Source organism: Gekko japonicus, unplaced genomic scaffold, assembly GCF_001447785.1.
Source record: "Gekko japonicus isolate JY-2015 unplaced genomic scaffold, Gekko_japonicus_V1.1 scaffold525, whole genome shotgun sequence".
Taxonomy (NCBI): Eukaryota; Metazoa; Chordata; class Lepidosauria; order Squamata; family Gekkonidae; genus Gekko; species Gekko japonicus.
In genome coordinates, this window is record NW_015163620.1 from 272,797 (window position 1) to 288,816 (window position 16,020).

General features: G+C 39.9%; 1 protein-coding gene across 1 annotated transcript in view; it reads left to right on the forward strand.

Annotated features, from left to right (window-relative positions):
• The window catches only part of OTOGL (otogelin-like), a 158,229-nt gene extending 150,654 nt beyond the window's left edge, over window positions 1–7,575 (forward strand). Inside the window, exon 57 of the mRNA XM_015407445.1 lies at window positions 7,375–7,575. Within this exon, the coding sequence (XP_015262931.1) occupies window positions 7,375–7,575 (201 nt within the window). The remainder of the gene's footprint in view (window positions 1–7,374) is intronic.
• The last annotated feature ends 8,445 nt before the right edge of the window (window positions 7,576–16,020 follow it).

Below are 16,020 nucleotides of genomic sequence, written 5' to 3' on the forward strand. Positions count from 1 at the left end.
CACACTCCTGGAGCAGCGCTGGAGTCCCCCGCTCCAGCGCCACTTCAGACTTGGCAATCGTAACACACACACACACACTTTACATGTATTGTGGTTTGTATTAATCTGTATTAGAGGTTATAAATGTGTAATAATGGATGCCTTCATTTCAATTTATATCAAAGCAAACAAGCTTAAATACGTGACTATGATTTGTGGTTTTAAAATACATCTTGTTTTAGACAGTTGAAGCCCATGTGAAGTCTGAGATGTTAAGCAAAAGTTAGGAGAAGTTCTACTTGTACTAACTTCTACTAGGGTATCATATATTTGTAGGCATATATATGTGTATGTGAATATAAAATTAGACACAAGGCCAAAGAGAGAAATATTGAGAGTCACATGCTGTGCAAACGGAGTTGATGATACAGAGAATTCTCAGCGCTGATACAAAGAGATCAGGGGAGTTTTCACAATCTTTAATAAATAGAAGAGAAGGGCATTTTGGGCAGGAACAGTTTGGCTGAAAAGAGGCGAGGAAAGCTGACCCTGCTTATTTCCCACAATTATGAATGCTTACATAGAGACAAAAGAGGGAGAGGGAGAGAGAGAGGGAGAGAGGTTTATAAACTACTGAATGATATGAAGCAAAATTTATTATTTCATAATATATTTCATAATAATGTTTCTATTTAGTGAACAATTATTACTCTATTCACAGTAGTAGAAAGCCACGTGATTTATTTTGTTATGATATTTGTTTTGGATCGGGGCATAGGGGGGCCAGATGAAACTTTGTCCAGTGGCCCTTGGTGGTTCTTGGCAGCGCCGACAGTACCTGCTTTGGAAGTCATTAAAAATTGCAAGTTCTAAATCAAGTTCGGAGCTTCCGGTTCCGGTTTTGGCGACAGCGGACGGCGCAGAGTTCTCCTCTGTGCCTACGACTGTACTCTTGCTGGAAAAGAGAGAAATAGCTACTATTTCTTTCCAAGTCCTCCTGGAGGGAGGCTTGTGCAAGGTGGGCTAGTTTTGGAGCAGACGGCGGCGGCGGCTGTTTCGTCTACGACCCAGAACCTTCACTGAGGCAACCAGTCAAGATAAGCGGGTGCAAGTACGCTTGGAACCCGTAGCTGCACCGGAAAGCCGAGGACGAGCATCAGCAAAGAACATTACCCTGATTCTGGCTTGAACTTTCCGTGAAAAATTGTGTCCTGGAAGCTCGGGAAGCTTGGAGACCCCAAAGGAGACCAGATAAGAAGAAAGAGTTAGAGGCTGCAGAATACGGAATACGGAGCGCGGGGGAACACCCACAGACCAAGATAGTGGATTGCAGACGGCTGAAGAAAAGAGGAAGTAAGTGGCTTGCTTTATTTGGGCGTCGGCGTAGAAGGGGAAATAGAGGTGGTGGTATTGTGGAGAGCTTCATGGCAACAGCTGCGGCATGGTGGTGGATGTGAAGAAGACGAGTTGGCTGGTAATTTGATTAGGCACGATCCGGACGGACGAGTCAATCGACTTTTCGAACATCTACTGATAAGGACTACCAATCGACTTTTTGAGCATCTACTGATAAGGACTGCCAATCGACTTTTCGAGCATCTACTGATAAGGACTGCCAATCGACTTTTCGAGCATCTACTGATAAGGACTGCTACTAAATAACACAGACAAACGGATAGCAGTGTGACGCAGTGAATGGCGAAAGGAACCAGTAGGAGTTAGAACAAACTAAGCAACAATAGGAATAAAGAACTGAATGAAGACAGAAGATACGAAGATAAGAAGTTAAAGGAACTGTTTCTTTCCTGTATGGTGAATGGTATGAATGGAATGAATGGTATGAATGGGAAGAGTGGTATGAATGAATGTGACTGGTGAGAAAGGAGAGAAGGTGTTTGTTAGATATTGAAAGGTGTAGGAGAGTGGGGTGTGAAGTAAAAGAGGAATGTATGGAAGGTATGGAAAGAGGCATAATTAATTAAGAGTCGACAAATTAGGTGGTGATTGATTAATTGGAGGTGAATTGGTGGGGGTTTAATGAAATAGGTGGGGTATAGCTACTGATTTTTGGCAAGGTGTTAAAGGGGTGATTAGGGACGCTTAAGGACTCTTAAGGATCATTTGTGAAAACTATAAGTTGACTGAGTACTTCTACAAAGTCAAGGTTTACTATAAAGTAAAACAATAAAACAACAAACTTTTGAGGTAGATAAAAGTAGGGTATAATTTGAAGGTCAGGATACTGAAATGGCAACTGGGGGGAAGAAGATTTTAGGGTCCTCTCCTGGACAGAGTAAGATGGTGACCTCAAACCTTTTACAAACAAAAGACTTAAATACGCAAATAAATGAAAGTATAACTTTGGCGATGAATAATGCAATGCAGAATACTTTACCAGGGCTTATCACGAAAGCACTAGAACCACTACAAATGAAATTAGATTTATTTACTCAACAGATGTCTGTACAAATGGATGAATTTAAAACCCAGATAATGGAGAATAAACAAGAAATAGCCAAGTTAAGTCAAACAGGGAACAAGTTGGAGGGAAAAGTTGATTTAGTAGACCAACAGGTACAGGATCTCAAAACAAAATATGACTCCCTGGAGGAATCTCTAATAGCTTTAGAGTATGAGAAAGCTGCATATATAGTCAGATTGCAAAACATACCTGAAAAGAAATCTGAAGATATTAGAGAGGCTGTTGTTAAAGCCCTAGCTGAGGTCTTAGAGACTCCTGAAAGTGAAATGCACCAAGAAATTGAGTTGGTATACAGGAGGAATTCTGCTTATGCCAAAAGAAATAGGGTACCCAGAGAGGTGCATGTGAAATTCCATAAAAGAACAATACGGGACAAGGTTTTGGAAATATCTCGGACTACAACAATAAATATACAAGGAAATGAAATTAGAGTTCTGAGGGAGACTCCCTGGAGAATAAGAGAGAAGAGACATGACTATCAAACCCTAGCTGAACTTTTGAGGAGAAATGATATAACATATAGATGGCTAATACCTGAAGGCTTAGCCTTTATGTACAAAGGGAAAAATTTCAGATTAAGTTCTATAATGAAGCAAGAAGAATTCCTAAAAAAACATGGTCAAGAACTTGGATTGGAAGAAGAAGAATCAAGTCAATCGGAGGAAGAATCACAAGAGGAAGGAGCGAGGGAAACAAGTAAAAAATCAAGAAGAGCCCAAAGAGGGAAAGATGGGAAATTTGAAGCATCAAGAGTAACTACAAGACTGCAGCTCAGGAAGGATGAGGAGCTCAAATATAAAGACAATGGGGAGAAAGAAAATTAGAATAATATCTGTTAATGTTAATGGTTTAAATTCCCCTCAAAAAAGGAGGAAGATCCTACATCAAGCCTACAAACTTAATGCCGATGTGTTTTGTATACAAGAAACACACATTAAGAGAGGAGATGAGCGACTACTGGATTTTAAAAAACTAGGGTAAGAGTACGTAGCTGCTGATACCTGTAAAAAAAGAGGGGTAGTCACTTATGTTAAACCCCACCTCCAACCTGAATTGGCGTTTAAATCCGAAGATGGAAGAATTCTAATAGTTAAAATCCAAAGACAAAATAAAACAGCTCTAATAACTAACATATATGCCCCTAATCAAGAGCAAGGGAAATTTTTTCAAAAACTAAGGAAGAAACTAATGGAATTCTCAGTAGAGGAAACATATATAATCGGCGACTTTAATGCAGTTTTTGATTTGCGAGAGGACAGAAAAAGTCAGGGGCGGAAAATGGTTAAATCAAACAAACTACCACATGCGTTTCTTTTATTGGCTGAAGAATTAAAACTAGCAGATGTATGGTGAGTCAGGAATGGGAGCAAGTCAGATTTTACATATTTTTCATCCCGCCACCAATCCTGGTCCAGGATTGATATGGTCTGGGCATCTAGTACAACCCTGACAGAGGTAACAGAAATGGAAATTTTACCATCAACATTTGCCGACCATAATCCCCTGTTACTGGAAGTTCAAGACTACCCTAAAATATCAAGATGGACAATGAAAGCATGGATGCTGAATAATGGAAACTTTGTAAAAGAATGTAAAGAAGAATTCAAGTCCTTTTTTAAATTAAATTTGATACCAGAAACTAATACAGACATCGTATGGGATGCATTTAAAGCCTTTGCCAGGGGAAGAATGATCAGACAAGAAATTTGGTTAAAGAAACAAAAACAAGAGAAATATAAGCAAATAGTAGGGCAAATCCAAAAATATGAACAAAATCTGAAGAAGACTCCGAGCACAAAACAATTAAGAATAAACATTATAGGATTACAACATCAACTTAATTGCCTACTAGCACAAGAAATAACCAAAAAAATAAATTACGCAAGACAAAATTACTTTGAACAAGCAAATAAACCCACCAGATGGCTGTCTTATCAGTTGAGGAAAGAAAAAGAGGAAAGAACAATAAAAATACTGAAGAATGAACAGGGCAAAAAATGTTTTAGTTTAAATGATTTCAAAGAAATTGCAAGGAAATACTATAAAGAACTATATGAACAAAAAAATGAAAGTCAACAAGAAATTGATCTATTTTTGAATAAATATAATAAGAAAAAATTTACACAAGACCAAAAAAAATCATTAAATGAACGCATTACTATGTGTGAGATAACAGAAGCCATTAAGAGCCTAAAGATTAAAAAGGCACCTGGAACAGACGGACTACCAGCGGAGTTTTATCGAACATTCTTAAAGGAAATAGATTTGCCATTACAGCTGACAATCCAAAACATATTAGAGAAGAATAGATTCCCTGAAACATGGAAGGAAGCCTTGATTACATTATTACCAAAGAAAGAAGCTGATCCAACATTAATAAAGAATTATAGGCCCATTTCGTTGCTTAACACCGATTATAAAATTTATGCCTCAATTATTGCAAATAGATTCAGGAAAGTGCTTCAACAAATAGTCCATTCTGACCAAGCAGGGTTTCTACCGCACAGACATTTTAGGAACAATGTGAGGACAATTCTTAATGTGTTAGAGTTTTATGAAGCAAACTATGGAAGACAAATGGCCCTCTTATTTATCGACGCTGAAAAAGTGTTCGATAACGTTAATTGGGAATTTATAAAAAGAAACCTGATACATTGGGATTGCGGAGAAATGTTTTTGAGAATGATACAGGCGATTTATCAACACCAGGAAGCTAAGATAATTATTAATGGCGACTCCACACCAAAATTTGCAATACAAAAGGGTACGAGGCAGGGGTGTCCGCTATCCCCGTTACTTTTTATTTTTACAATGGAAGTATTAAACAATATGGTGAGAGCGGACCCCCGAATTAAAGGACTGAAGGTGAAAGGAGAGCAGTTTAAATTACAGGCTTACGCCGACGACTTAGTTTTTATCTTAGAAGAACCCCTAGATTCAATTGAATATCTACTTAACACCCTTCACAGATATGGACAGGTAGCAGGTTTAAAAATTAACTTTCAGAAATCTAAAATATTAACTAAAAACTGTTCTAAAGACACCGAGGACTTGTTAGTAGAAAAGTCTGGATTTATAATTAGTAAAAAAGTTAAGCACTTAGGAATCTGGCTAACTAATAAATGCAGCGCTTTATTTGACAACAACTATAAAAGAATCCTGACCGAAATCAGGAAGGATTTAGAAAACTGGAAGGACTTACAGTTATCCTTGATGGGAAGGGTGGCAACTATTAAAATGTGTATTCTCCCAAAAATTATGTTTCTTTTTCAGGCATTACCAGTTATTAAAAATCAAAAAAAATTTAAAGAGCTAAACACAATGGTTTCAAAATTTATCTGGCAAGCCAGGAAACCTAGGTTTAAGTTGAAACTTATGCAGGAAAAGACATTGAAAGGTGGTCTAGGTTTGCCAGACTGGCAATTATATTACAAAGCCTCAGCTATGGTATGGTTGAAGGATTGGGGGACATTGTCAAATAGCAGGCTTCTGAAACTGGAGGGCCACGATCTCCCCATGGGGTGGCACGCTACCACCTGGTACGATAAGGGGAGGAAAATATTTGAAAAACATTATATAAGAGGCACTCTACTTAAAATATAGAGAGAAATGAAGCAGAAATATTATCTAAAAATACCCAGATGGGTATCCCCTATTGAAGCCTTTGCCATCCCAAATTTGTATGACCATGAAAAAAAACTATGCTATGCAGATCTATTAGACGACAAGAATAATCTTAAACCAACTGAATACTTGAAAGAACAAAACAAGGATCTGTCCTGGTTACAAATAATGCAACTGCAATCCAGATATAAGGATGATCAAAAGCTTGGTTTTTATGATAAACCTGTAGAGATGGATAAAATCTGGATTAAGGGCGGAAGAAGTATGATAAGGAATATATATGGATTTTTATTGGAAAATAAAATGCAAGAAGAGGTGGTAAGATCAAGTATGGCGCCGTGGAATAAAGATCTAGGTTATGATATAGGAATTGATAAATGGTTAAAAATATGGCATACCAATATAAAGATTACTAGGGCAAATTCGTTTAAAGAAAACATTTATAAAGTTGCTTTGAGATGGTATATGGTTCCAGTCAAACTAGCTAAGATTTATAAAACGACCTCCAACATATGTTGGAAATGTAAGCAGAATGTAGGTACTTACCTACATATGTGGTGGAATTGTTGTAAAGCCAAGGATTACTGGACAATGATTACTAAACTTTTGGGGAAAATGATTGGAAGACAAATTCCACTCGAACCTGAAATATGTATTCTAAACATGATTCCAGAGTCGTATGGGAAAATGGATAAAAATTTGTTGGTTCACAGTTTTACGGCTGCTAGGATTTTATACGCAAAGTACTGGAAAGAGGAGAAAATTCCAGAAAAGAGTGAGGTTATACGGAAGATATGTGAAGTGGCTGAAATGGATAAATTAACATGTATATTAAAGGGGAAAGATGATACGACTTTTGAAAAAAATTGGGAGAAATGGCATATGTGGACACGAAATATGAAGGGTTAAATTGTTTTTGTGTGTATTTTGGCATGAAATAGGGATAGTTATATTGTTTGTAATGAATCTAGTGGAAGCCGTATGTGTATTTGTTATGGAACGAAGGAATAGCTGTTTGCTCATCTGTTATGAAATGGAAAATAGCAGAATGCTTGTTTTTAATTTTGAAAATGAAATAAATTACCAAAAAAAAAAAAAAATCAAGTTCGGTGCACAAGTAAAGGGGAGAGTGAACACATCTGAAGACTTCTTACTTCTTCTTGTAATGACAAAAGCATGGTTGGTTGGTTTCATCCCAGTGCAGGCTGCTAAACTGCTTTATCTGGTGTCTTAATGTTTTTTAAAAATGTGGACAGTAAAAATTGACTTTCTCCTCCTTTCTCTAACAGATCAATGTGGCTTCTTGTGATGGAAAATGCCCCTCTGCCACAATTTTTAATGTCAACATTGATAGCCATTTGAGATTCTGTAAATGCTGTCGTGAAAACGGAGTACAGAATCTAACTGTACCACTCTACTGCTCAGGAAATGGCACTGAAATTATGTATGTCATCCCGGAGCCTACAGACTGTTCATGTCAGTGGAATTAATAATGTAATTAACTATTTTAGAGATTACATTCAAACAGGGAATTTATATGTTTATTATTGGGATTATTCAGATGTAATAAATATATAATTAATATATTTTTCTAATATTTCAGACACATTTATTGAAATTTGATTCTATTACTGCAGCAAAAATTATATATTGGCATGTATACAGCAGTTAATTCATTTTATGGTAATTTACTTGTCTTTTTGTTCAGATATGTGGACTGATTTGTTCCTGATAAGGTTTTGTCTTCCTCAAAAATTATTATTATTATTATTATTGGAAAATTTGTATTCATTCTTTGCTTTTCCAATAGTATTACTCAATGAATATAATATGCTTAAAATAAAACCTATTGCACAGTTTAATATTTATATTTCATTGATAACTTTAAAAACATATGGGATACTAATATTCACAATATCCATATTTTCTAATCATGCACATGCTACTTTTTTGTATTCCTTACGTACAGGCTCAATATTGTGGATAGTTTTTAAGTATATCTAAAAACTTCAAATTAACCATTTTGACATCTTACAGTGCATTTTATATTTATATTTTTACCAAAAAGAGAATATTTTCTATATTACCTTGCATTAAGAGATGGCACAAAGCCTGATGAAAATACATAGATTTCTGTTACCTAAAAAAAAGCACTTTGATTTTTTTTGCTTTGCATTTAAAATATTTTGCCAGTGTTCAAATTGAAATATCTGATTATTATTATAATTATAACTGTTCTCCTATAAGCAATGTACAGCTTTCAAATAATGTATCTATTTTGTATGTTACATGAGCAGTGATAATATCACAAGGAATGGGGAAACCTACAAACTAATTTACAAAATCAATAGGACTAGAAGTTAGTACATTAAGAAGAACCTGATGGTTTCTATTCAGGATGATACATATGGGGTGAGATTTTCAGATGCAAATATTTCCAGACAAACAACTCCCCACATGAAGTCTTAGGTGGTATCATTCATATAAAATGTTATCATCAGAGATTGTATATTTGAACTGATCCTCAGTGGAGAGCTAGTTGACAGAGATGGCGAGCTAATTTGAACGGTTCATGTGGTGACATGGACTGTGCAAACTGTTCATAGTATTCCTAGATATAAATTAGCCTGTTTAAATGTGAATCATTATGGATTTCATATTGATTTAGTAAACTATACATTATTTTTAAACACAATGCTTGCTTTGATATATGTAGTGATGCAATTCAATAAAGATATTTTGAAAGACATTTGAGCTAAACTATTACTTATCATTGCTAAATTATTAAAAAGTGGTCTTTCATCTAGTAGTTTAACTGTGGTTTCTGTGGGGGTTGGAAACTAATGTGTGTTAAGTGCCGTCAAGTGACCTCTGACTCATGGCAATCCTATGAATCAATGTCCTCCAAAATGTCCTGCCATCAATAGCCTTGCCCAGGTCTTGTAAACTAAGGGCCCTGGCTAACTTTATTGAGTCAATTTATCTCATGTTGGGTCATCCTCTTTTCCTACTCCCTTCAACTTTTCCTAGCATCATTGTCTTTTGCGGTGACTCTTTGTCTTCTTGTAACATGAGCAAAATACAATAGCCTCAGTTTAGTTATTTTAGCTTCTAGGGAGAGTTCAGGCTTGATTTGATCTAGAACCCCCTTCTTTGTCTTTTGGCAGTCCACAGTATCTTAAACAGGGTTGCCAAGTCGGACTTACCTCGCCGGTGGGGGACTCCTGGGTGGCTCCTGGCGTGCGTGCCACATGCATGTCACAGGGAAGTGACGTTATGACACCGGGCACGCTGGGGGCGGGGCCACGACCATAGAGTTTTCCCTTGTATGGTCATGGCCCCGCCCCCAGCTTGCCCGGCGTCATAACGTCACTTCCCTGTGACGTGCACGCTGGGGCAGGGTTCCCCCCAGGGCCCGATTCCCCGGCGTCAGGGAACGGGCCTCTGGGGCAGGGGGATTTCCGCCCCCCAGGGGGACTTAGCAGCCCTAATCTTAAACACTCACCTCCAACCCCACATTTCAAATGAATCAACTTCCTTCCTGTCAGCTTTCTTCATTGTTTAACTTTCACACCCATACATAGTAATGGAGAATACTGTGGCATGAATTAACTTAGGTAAGAGATAACTATTCTAACCCCCCCCCCCCCCAAACAACAAAGGCTTTTGAAGAGAAACATTTTGAATGGAGTAGGGTCAGAGAAAGGAGATGCTTAACCTTTCATTGATTGCTATTTTCTCACTGTAAATTCCTCTCACCATTGGGGGAAGTAGCTAAGAGGGTGTATCGGAAAGAAAAAACAGTTTGCAGAGAAGAGACTTAAGTAGTTTTCCACCAGCCACTCCTTCACCAAAACAGGCCCTTCTTGAAGTCACTTGTTCCTTCCAAAAGGGCCATTAGGGATGTCCTGCATATATTTGTGTGTAAAGTATTGTTGTCCCAGCCATCTCTCCCCAGATAAGGACACATGACACACATGTATGGGTTTAGCTGGTTTATTTAGATCTGTGTAATAATCTATTAAATATGGTAATGTAAAATTGTAAGAGGTGGGCTGTGCTACACAGCCTTACAATGGCTCCTATTCAGTGGGTAAATCCACCCTGCCCAGTGATACCATACTTGCTTATTCTTGCCTGCACAAGCAATATGCCAGTGGATGCCAAGCTTCATTCCCTTCCCTAATGTACCATAAGCTTCGACCAGGTTTGGCTCAATGCCACTCATTACTAAGGGCATTTCTTCTCATCACTCCCAATGCTTCAGGGTGCCTGACAGTCTTCCTACCCTATCCTAAGCAACCTGCACCATTCCTACCAAACAAGGGGTTAACCTTACGTTTGGGAGAAAGAGTTTAATGAACAGAAAATATTGTCATTTGGGGGGGGAGAGATTTAATTAAACTAGAACAATTTGTTCTGTTTGTAAAGAAGTGTTTTTGCTGATCACTTAAGATTGTTCTGTTTATAAGTCTTCACTAACAGCTGACAGTTGCAAAAATGTGCTGGAAAAATTTATAATGCAACTGCTTCAGACTTGGATTTTTTCAGACAGCTACTGAATAAGTGACCCTACCATATTTTAATCTTTGTACAATAATCCCCATCCAAAGACACTGCTAGCCCTGTTTATAAATAACAGTGAACACATATAATTAATGTACAGTGTACACAATTTTTTAATATGTGACTGAGTACAGAAGAACATAAGAGACGCCAATGTTGGATCAGGCCAAAGGACCATCCAGTCCAACACTCTGTCACACAGTGGCCAAAAATACCAGGTGCCATCAGGAGGTCCACCAGTGGGGCCAGGACATTAGAAGTCCTCCCACTGTTGACCCCCGCAAGCACCAAGAAGACAGAGCATCACTTGCCCCAGAGTCCCTATCTATACCTTGTGGCTAATAGCCACTGATGGACCTCTGCTCCATATGCTTATCTAATTCCCTTTTGAAGCCGTCCATGCCTGTAGCCGCCACCACTTCCTGTGGCAATGAATTCCATCTGTTAATCACTCTTTGGGTGAAGAAGTACTTCCTTTTATCCGTTCTAACCCGACCGCTCAGCAATTTCATGGAGTGCCCACAAGTTCTTGTATTGTGAGAAAGGGAAAAAAGTACCTCTTTCTCTACCTGCTCTATCTCATGCATAATGTTGTAAACCTCAATCATGTCACCCCTCAGTCGTCTTTTCTCCAAGCTAAAGAGCCCTAAGTGCTTTAACCTTTCCTCATAGGGAAAGTGTTCCAACCCTTTTATCATTTGAGTTGCCCTTTTCTGCACTTTTCCGAAAGCTATAATATCCTTTTTAAGGTGTGTTGACCAGAACTGCACACAGTATTCCAAATGAGGTCGCACCATTGATTTATATAGGGGCATTATGATATTGGCTGATCTGTTTTCAATACCCTTCCTAATAATCCCCAGCATAGCATTGGCCTTCTTTATTGCAGTCACACACTGTCTCGACATTTTCAGTGAGTTATCTACTACAACTCCAAGATCTCTCTCTTGATCAGTCTCTGCCAGTTCAGACCCCATCAATGTGTATTTATATTTAGGATTTTTGGCTCCAATGTGCATCACCTTGCACTTGGCCACATTGAACCCCATTTGCCATGTTGACGCTGTATAGAAAAATTGCTTTCTGCACACAGAGGTTTGAAAAGGCTATAGTGGGCGTGGCCAACTCTGAAGCCAGCTGGAACTCCATTCCTTTGTGTCCCTGTCCAAAAATAGCCCTGGGAAGGCTCAAGGTATCAAGTCCCTGGATGTAAGTTTTCACTACTTTAGTAAGTGTAGTTCTCAGCAATACTCTTTTGCCCTCTCACCTTTCCAAAAAGATGGATTCTACAGGTGGAGGCCTTTAGCTAGTTCACATGATCCCCGTGGGCCAACCACAGAAGCATACATGATAAGGTTAGAAGGAATGGATTCAGGCCTGAATTTTGCCTTCTGAGTTGCAAAACCCTGCCACTGAAATCGGTGTGGCTTTGGATCCTCTGATTCTAAGTTTCATTAGGTCAGATGTATTGTAACTGACTTTGTAAAAAAAGTTATTCTGATTTTTACAGCTTTGCAATGTGTAAAGGTTTCCCTTGCTTGAAAGCCATTCAAATCCAACTCTAGGGGGCGGTGCTCATCTCCATTTCCAAGCCAAAGAGTCAGCGCTGTCCAAAGACATTTCTGTGGTCATGTGGCTGGCATGACTAAACACCAAGGTGCACAGGACGCTGTTACCTTCCCACCGAAGTTGTACCTATTTATCTACTTGCAATTTCTTGCTTTCAAACTGCTAGGTTGGCAGGAGCTGGGACCAGAGAGGGGAGCTCACTCCAGTCATGCGGCACTCAGGTCTGGACCTTCCATCCTGCAGTTCAGGGTCTTAACCACTTGAGCCACTGCAGTCCCCTTGCAATGTGTGACACCCCCCCCCCCCACACACACACAATTAAAAATAAGATATGATCTGTAGGGCTTTGCAAAAATTAAAGGAAATTGGTACTTGAAATGACATTTTATTTTAACAAACTTTTCCAAAGGGGTTACGCTTCTCTAGCGCCTTGAGGCGATTGAAACTGTTTCTGTTCAAAAGGGAGGGAGGAATCTCCTTCTGATGAAGGCTCCCCGTTTCGCTCTCCAGTTCTCAATCGTTTGTTAAGCCTCTCCCTCCTTTCCGCTCACTCCCTCCGTTTCTATGGAGACCGCCCCTCAGTAGCCTAAAGAAGGGAAAAGGGCAAAAGTCAGCAGAACAAATTGAGAGAGCGCGAGAGAGAACGAGTAGCGGCCGCTCCCCTGAAAGATGTGAGTTCACGAAGGCGGGCTTTTCTTCCCTCGGTGGGCAGCCGAGCTCTTGCAGGCATTCTTAGGCCGGAGAGAAGCAATTCGTCGTTCTTTTGGTACGAGCAGCCGCTTCCTTGAGAAGAGGCGCGCGAAAAGTTGAAAAGGCGCGGTCCTTCTTTGCGAAAGAAAGGCTCGAGTGGATTCGCCCGCCTGTTTCCCCTGTGTGAAGATGCACACGTGCGAGTGAGGGAGGGGGCGGAATCGGGTTGGTTTGCGACGGTCTTTTTTTTCGCAGAGCCCGTGAAAAGCCGCTGGCAAAGTCGTGCTTTTTGTTTTTGCTTGTGACATATCATTCAACTGTGCCCATTTCTGTACTCATTCTTTCACTCTGTTGGTTTATGGGATGTGCTGGACTCAAACACATTTGTTTGACTTGAAAAACAGGTTGCCTTATAGGCTAACAGTTCTATTGCAGCGTGAGCTTTGATAGGCAAGAATTTTCATCAAATGTATGTTGACCATTGGTACAGTAGTCCCTTCCTTCCTTTTTGGATGTCACTCACCCTTAGCAATTTAGGGGCTGCTTAAGTATTTTAAGTGCTAAAATAGAAGCAACACATGAAGCTGCCTTATGCCGAATCAGACCATTCATCTACCAAGGTCAGTATTGTCTTCTCTGACTGGCAATTGCTCTCTTGGGAAGAGGTCTTTCATATCACCTATTATGTGAGCTTTTCAACTGGAGATGCCAGGTATTGAACATGGGACCTTCTGAATGCTCAGCAGATGCTCTACCACTGAGCCACAGTTCTTCCCAACCACAATAGGGTTAGTGTGTGTTTCCCTCATTTCCCTAATTTAACCCCCCAGATGCTATAATTTGTGGCATTCTAAACCTGATTTCTGATTATTTAAAATGTTTTTGGCAGGTAATTATGCTATTTACCCATGGAGATGAGGGATTGTCGTCATACTAGCGTGAATGGAAATAGAATTACTTGATACTGAGTGAGCTGACGGTCTGCTAACCTCTGTGCAGAGCAATGTGTGCATTGACTTGGGCATGTATCTAGGGTTAACAGCCTCCAGGTGGAGTTTGGAATTCTCCCAGAATTAGCATTGATCTCCAGGCTACACGGATCAGTTTTTCTGTAGGAAATGGCCAGTGTTCTGGTCAGACCCCTAAAATGAAGGATATTTTAGCAGCCCTGTAACATGGTGATCTCTCTCTGCTTGATTTAATTTTTCACTCCTGTGAATGGTGACAGTTTGTTGTCTCTCTAACATTTATAAGCATTTAATATGTTGGCCACATGTCATTGCTGCTGCCATGGGTTCAAATCAAACATTCAGACATGACCTGCAATTTCACTGACATTATTAGTGTCTTGATATTTCTGGAGCTTCCATTGAGATCTGTGCTCTCTGGTTTTCTTCATTATAAATATTGTGTATGCAATAAGTTACTACTTAACAAATCCCATAAATAGAATAAAAATGCTGGAGTGCAGTCCCCCCCCCTTTCCCCAGCTGAGCCCTACTTTTAGATTCTGATGGGGAAATGGCAGGCATAATACAGAGGTTTTTCTACCTGGAGCTAAAGGCAGTCCAGAAGGACCAGTTTTGATTGGGGAAACAGCACAGTGAGGAAGAGTTATCTCCTCCTTTCCCAGACAGCATGGCCCCAAACTATAGTGGGTCCCTGCTGGTTGGTATTCACAGCTAAATTTACATTGTGTGTGTGTGTGTGTGGGTCCTACCATGGCTCCCCAAAGTCACAAAGTAATTTGGTCCTTGAAGGTTTTTAGCCACAAGAACACTCATGCTCCAGTCTGGACATAGTATGTGGTACGAGCTTTAGTAGTACCAACAATTTTTTAAGACACTCCACACCCAACTGATGATTAGCATTACCAAAGTCAACAACCCCAGTAAGTTTTTTTGCAACACTGTGCAACACTCTTTTGTTTGTATGATAACTGATCCAGAAAGCGATACATACATAGGTCATCCATTCAGGTTCTTCAGAGGAACTGCTCTATGAGTCTCCACCTGTAGAAGTGTGATGAGAAGCTACCAGAAACAGGGCTTTCTCTGTTCTGAAACTTCTTTCTATCTGTTTCCAGTCTTCCATTCTTGACCATTCATGATGGCACTTGATTAATTTTTCTGTTCTTCTGCCTCCCTGCAGTTTTCAGTTATTGATTTTAAACTAGTAATTTTTGTGTTTTGTTGTGTTTTGTTATTGTTTACATTGTAAGTCACCTTGAATTTCTGTAAATAACCTGTTATTCTCATGCCAAGGCTGTTAAACTTATATGGATAGTTGATGGTTGACTGTATTACCTATGCTTATTGTTATGGCTGTTATTGATTGTAATTGCTCTGTTACTGCTCAGCTACTGCTTTTCCAATTTTGTTGTTTTATTTGCTTTGGTTTTTGCTGTGGTTTTCTGCCATTAGTTTATAGTTTTATTTTGTTTGCCTCCTTTTATATATATCCACATTTTTATACTCATTGTTGTGCCTGTGGACTCCTGCCAGTTTGTTTCCTTGTGCCCAGTTGCTGCTCGAGAGTCAAACAGTGCCCCGTGGATTCTTCCCCGGCGACCCTGTCTACATCCAGAATTTCGCCAGAGGCCCAGCATGGGTTCCTGCCATGAAAACAGAACAGAAAAATTAATCAAGTGCCAACATGAATAAAACTGTCTTCAGCTGCCTCCTAAAGATTGAGAACAGAGAGGTAGTGCACCTTCCTGGGGAGGTTGTTCAATAATCTTGGGCCGGCCACCAAAAAGGCCCACTCTTGTGTTCCCACAGATGAGATTCTGTATGGTGTCGGGTATGCCATGGGTGCTAAAGATCCACAAGAGGGCACAGATGGCAGCCCAGGACGAGGTGGAGGGAACTGGTACCACTTTCAGTCATTTCGTGTATGAGTCCACTGTGACGGCTGACTCCGGTGTTCCGCCTGCACTTTCAGATGGCTGGTTGCTGGCTATTGGTTGCTCACTGGCTGTAGGCAAGTCCCTCTTGGCCTCCGGTTCAAGGGGGCTTGGCAGTTCCTCTTTGCTGTCCTCCGGGAATGTTGCAGGCAGACTCGGGTCTGCTGGAAGGAGCCGGCGGTGGAGCCTCCGGAGCAGCTGGCCG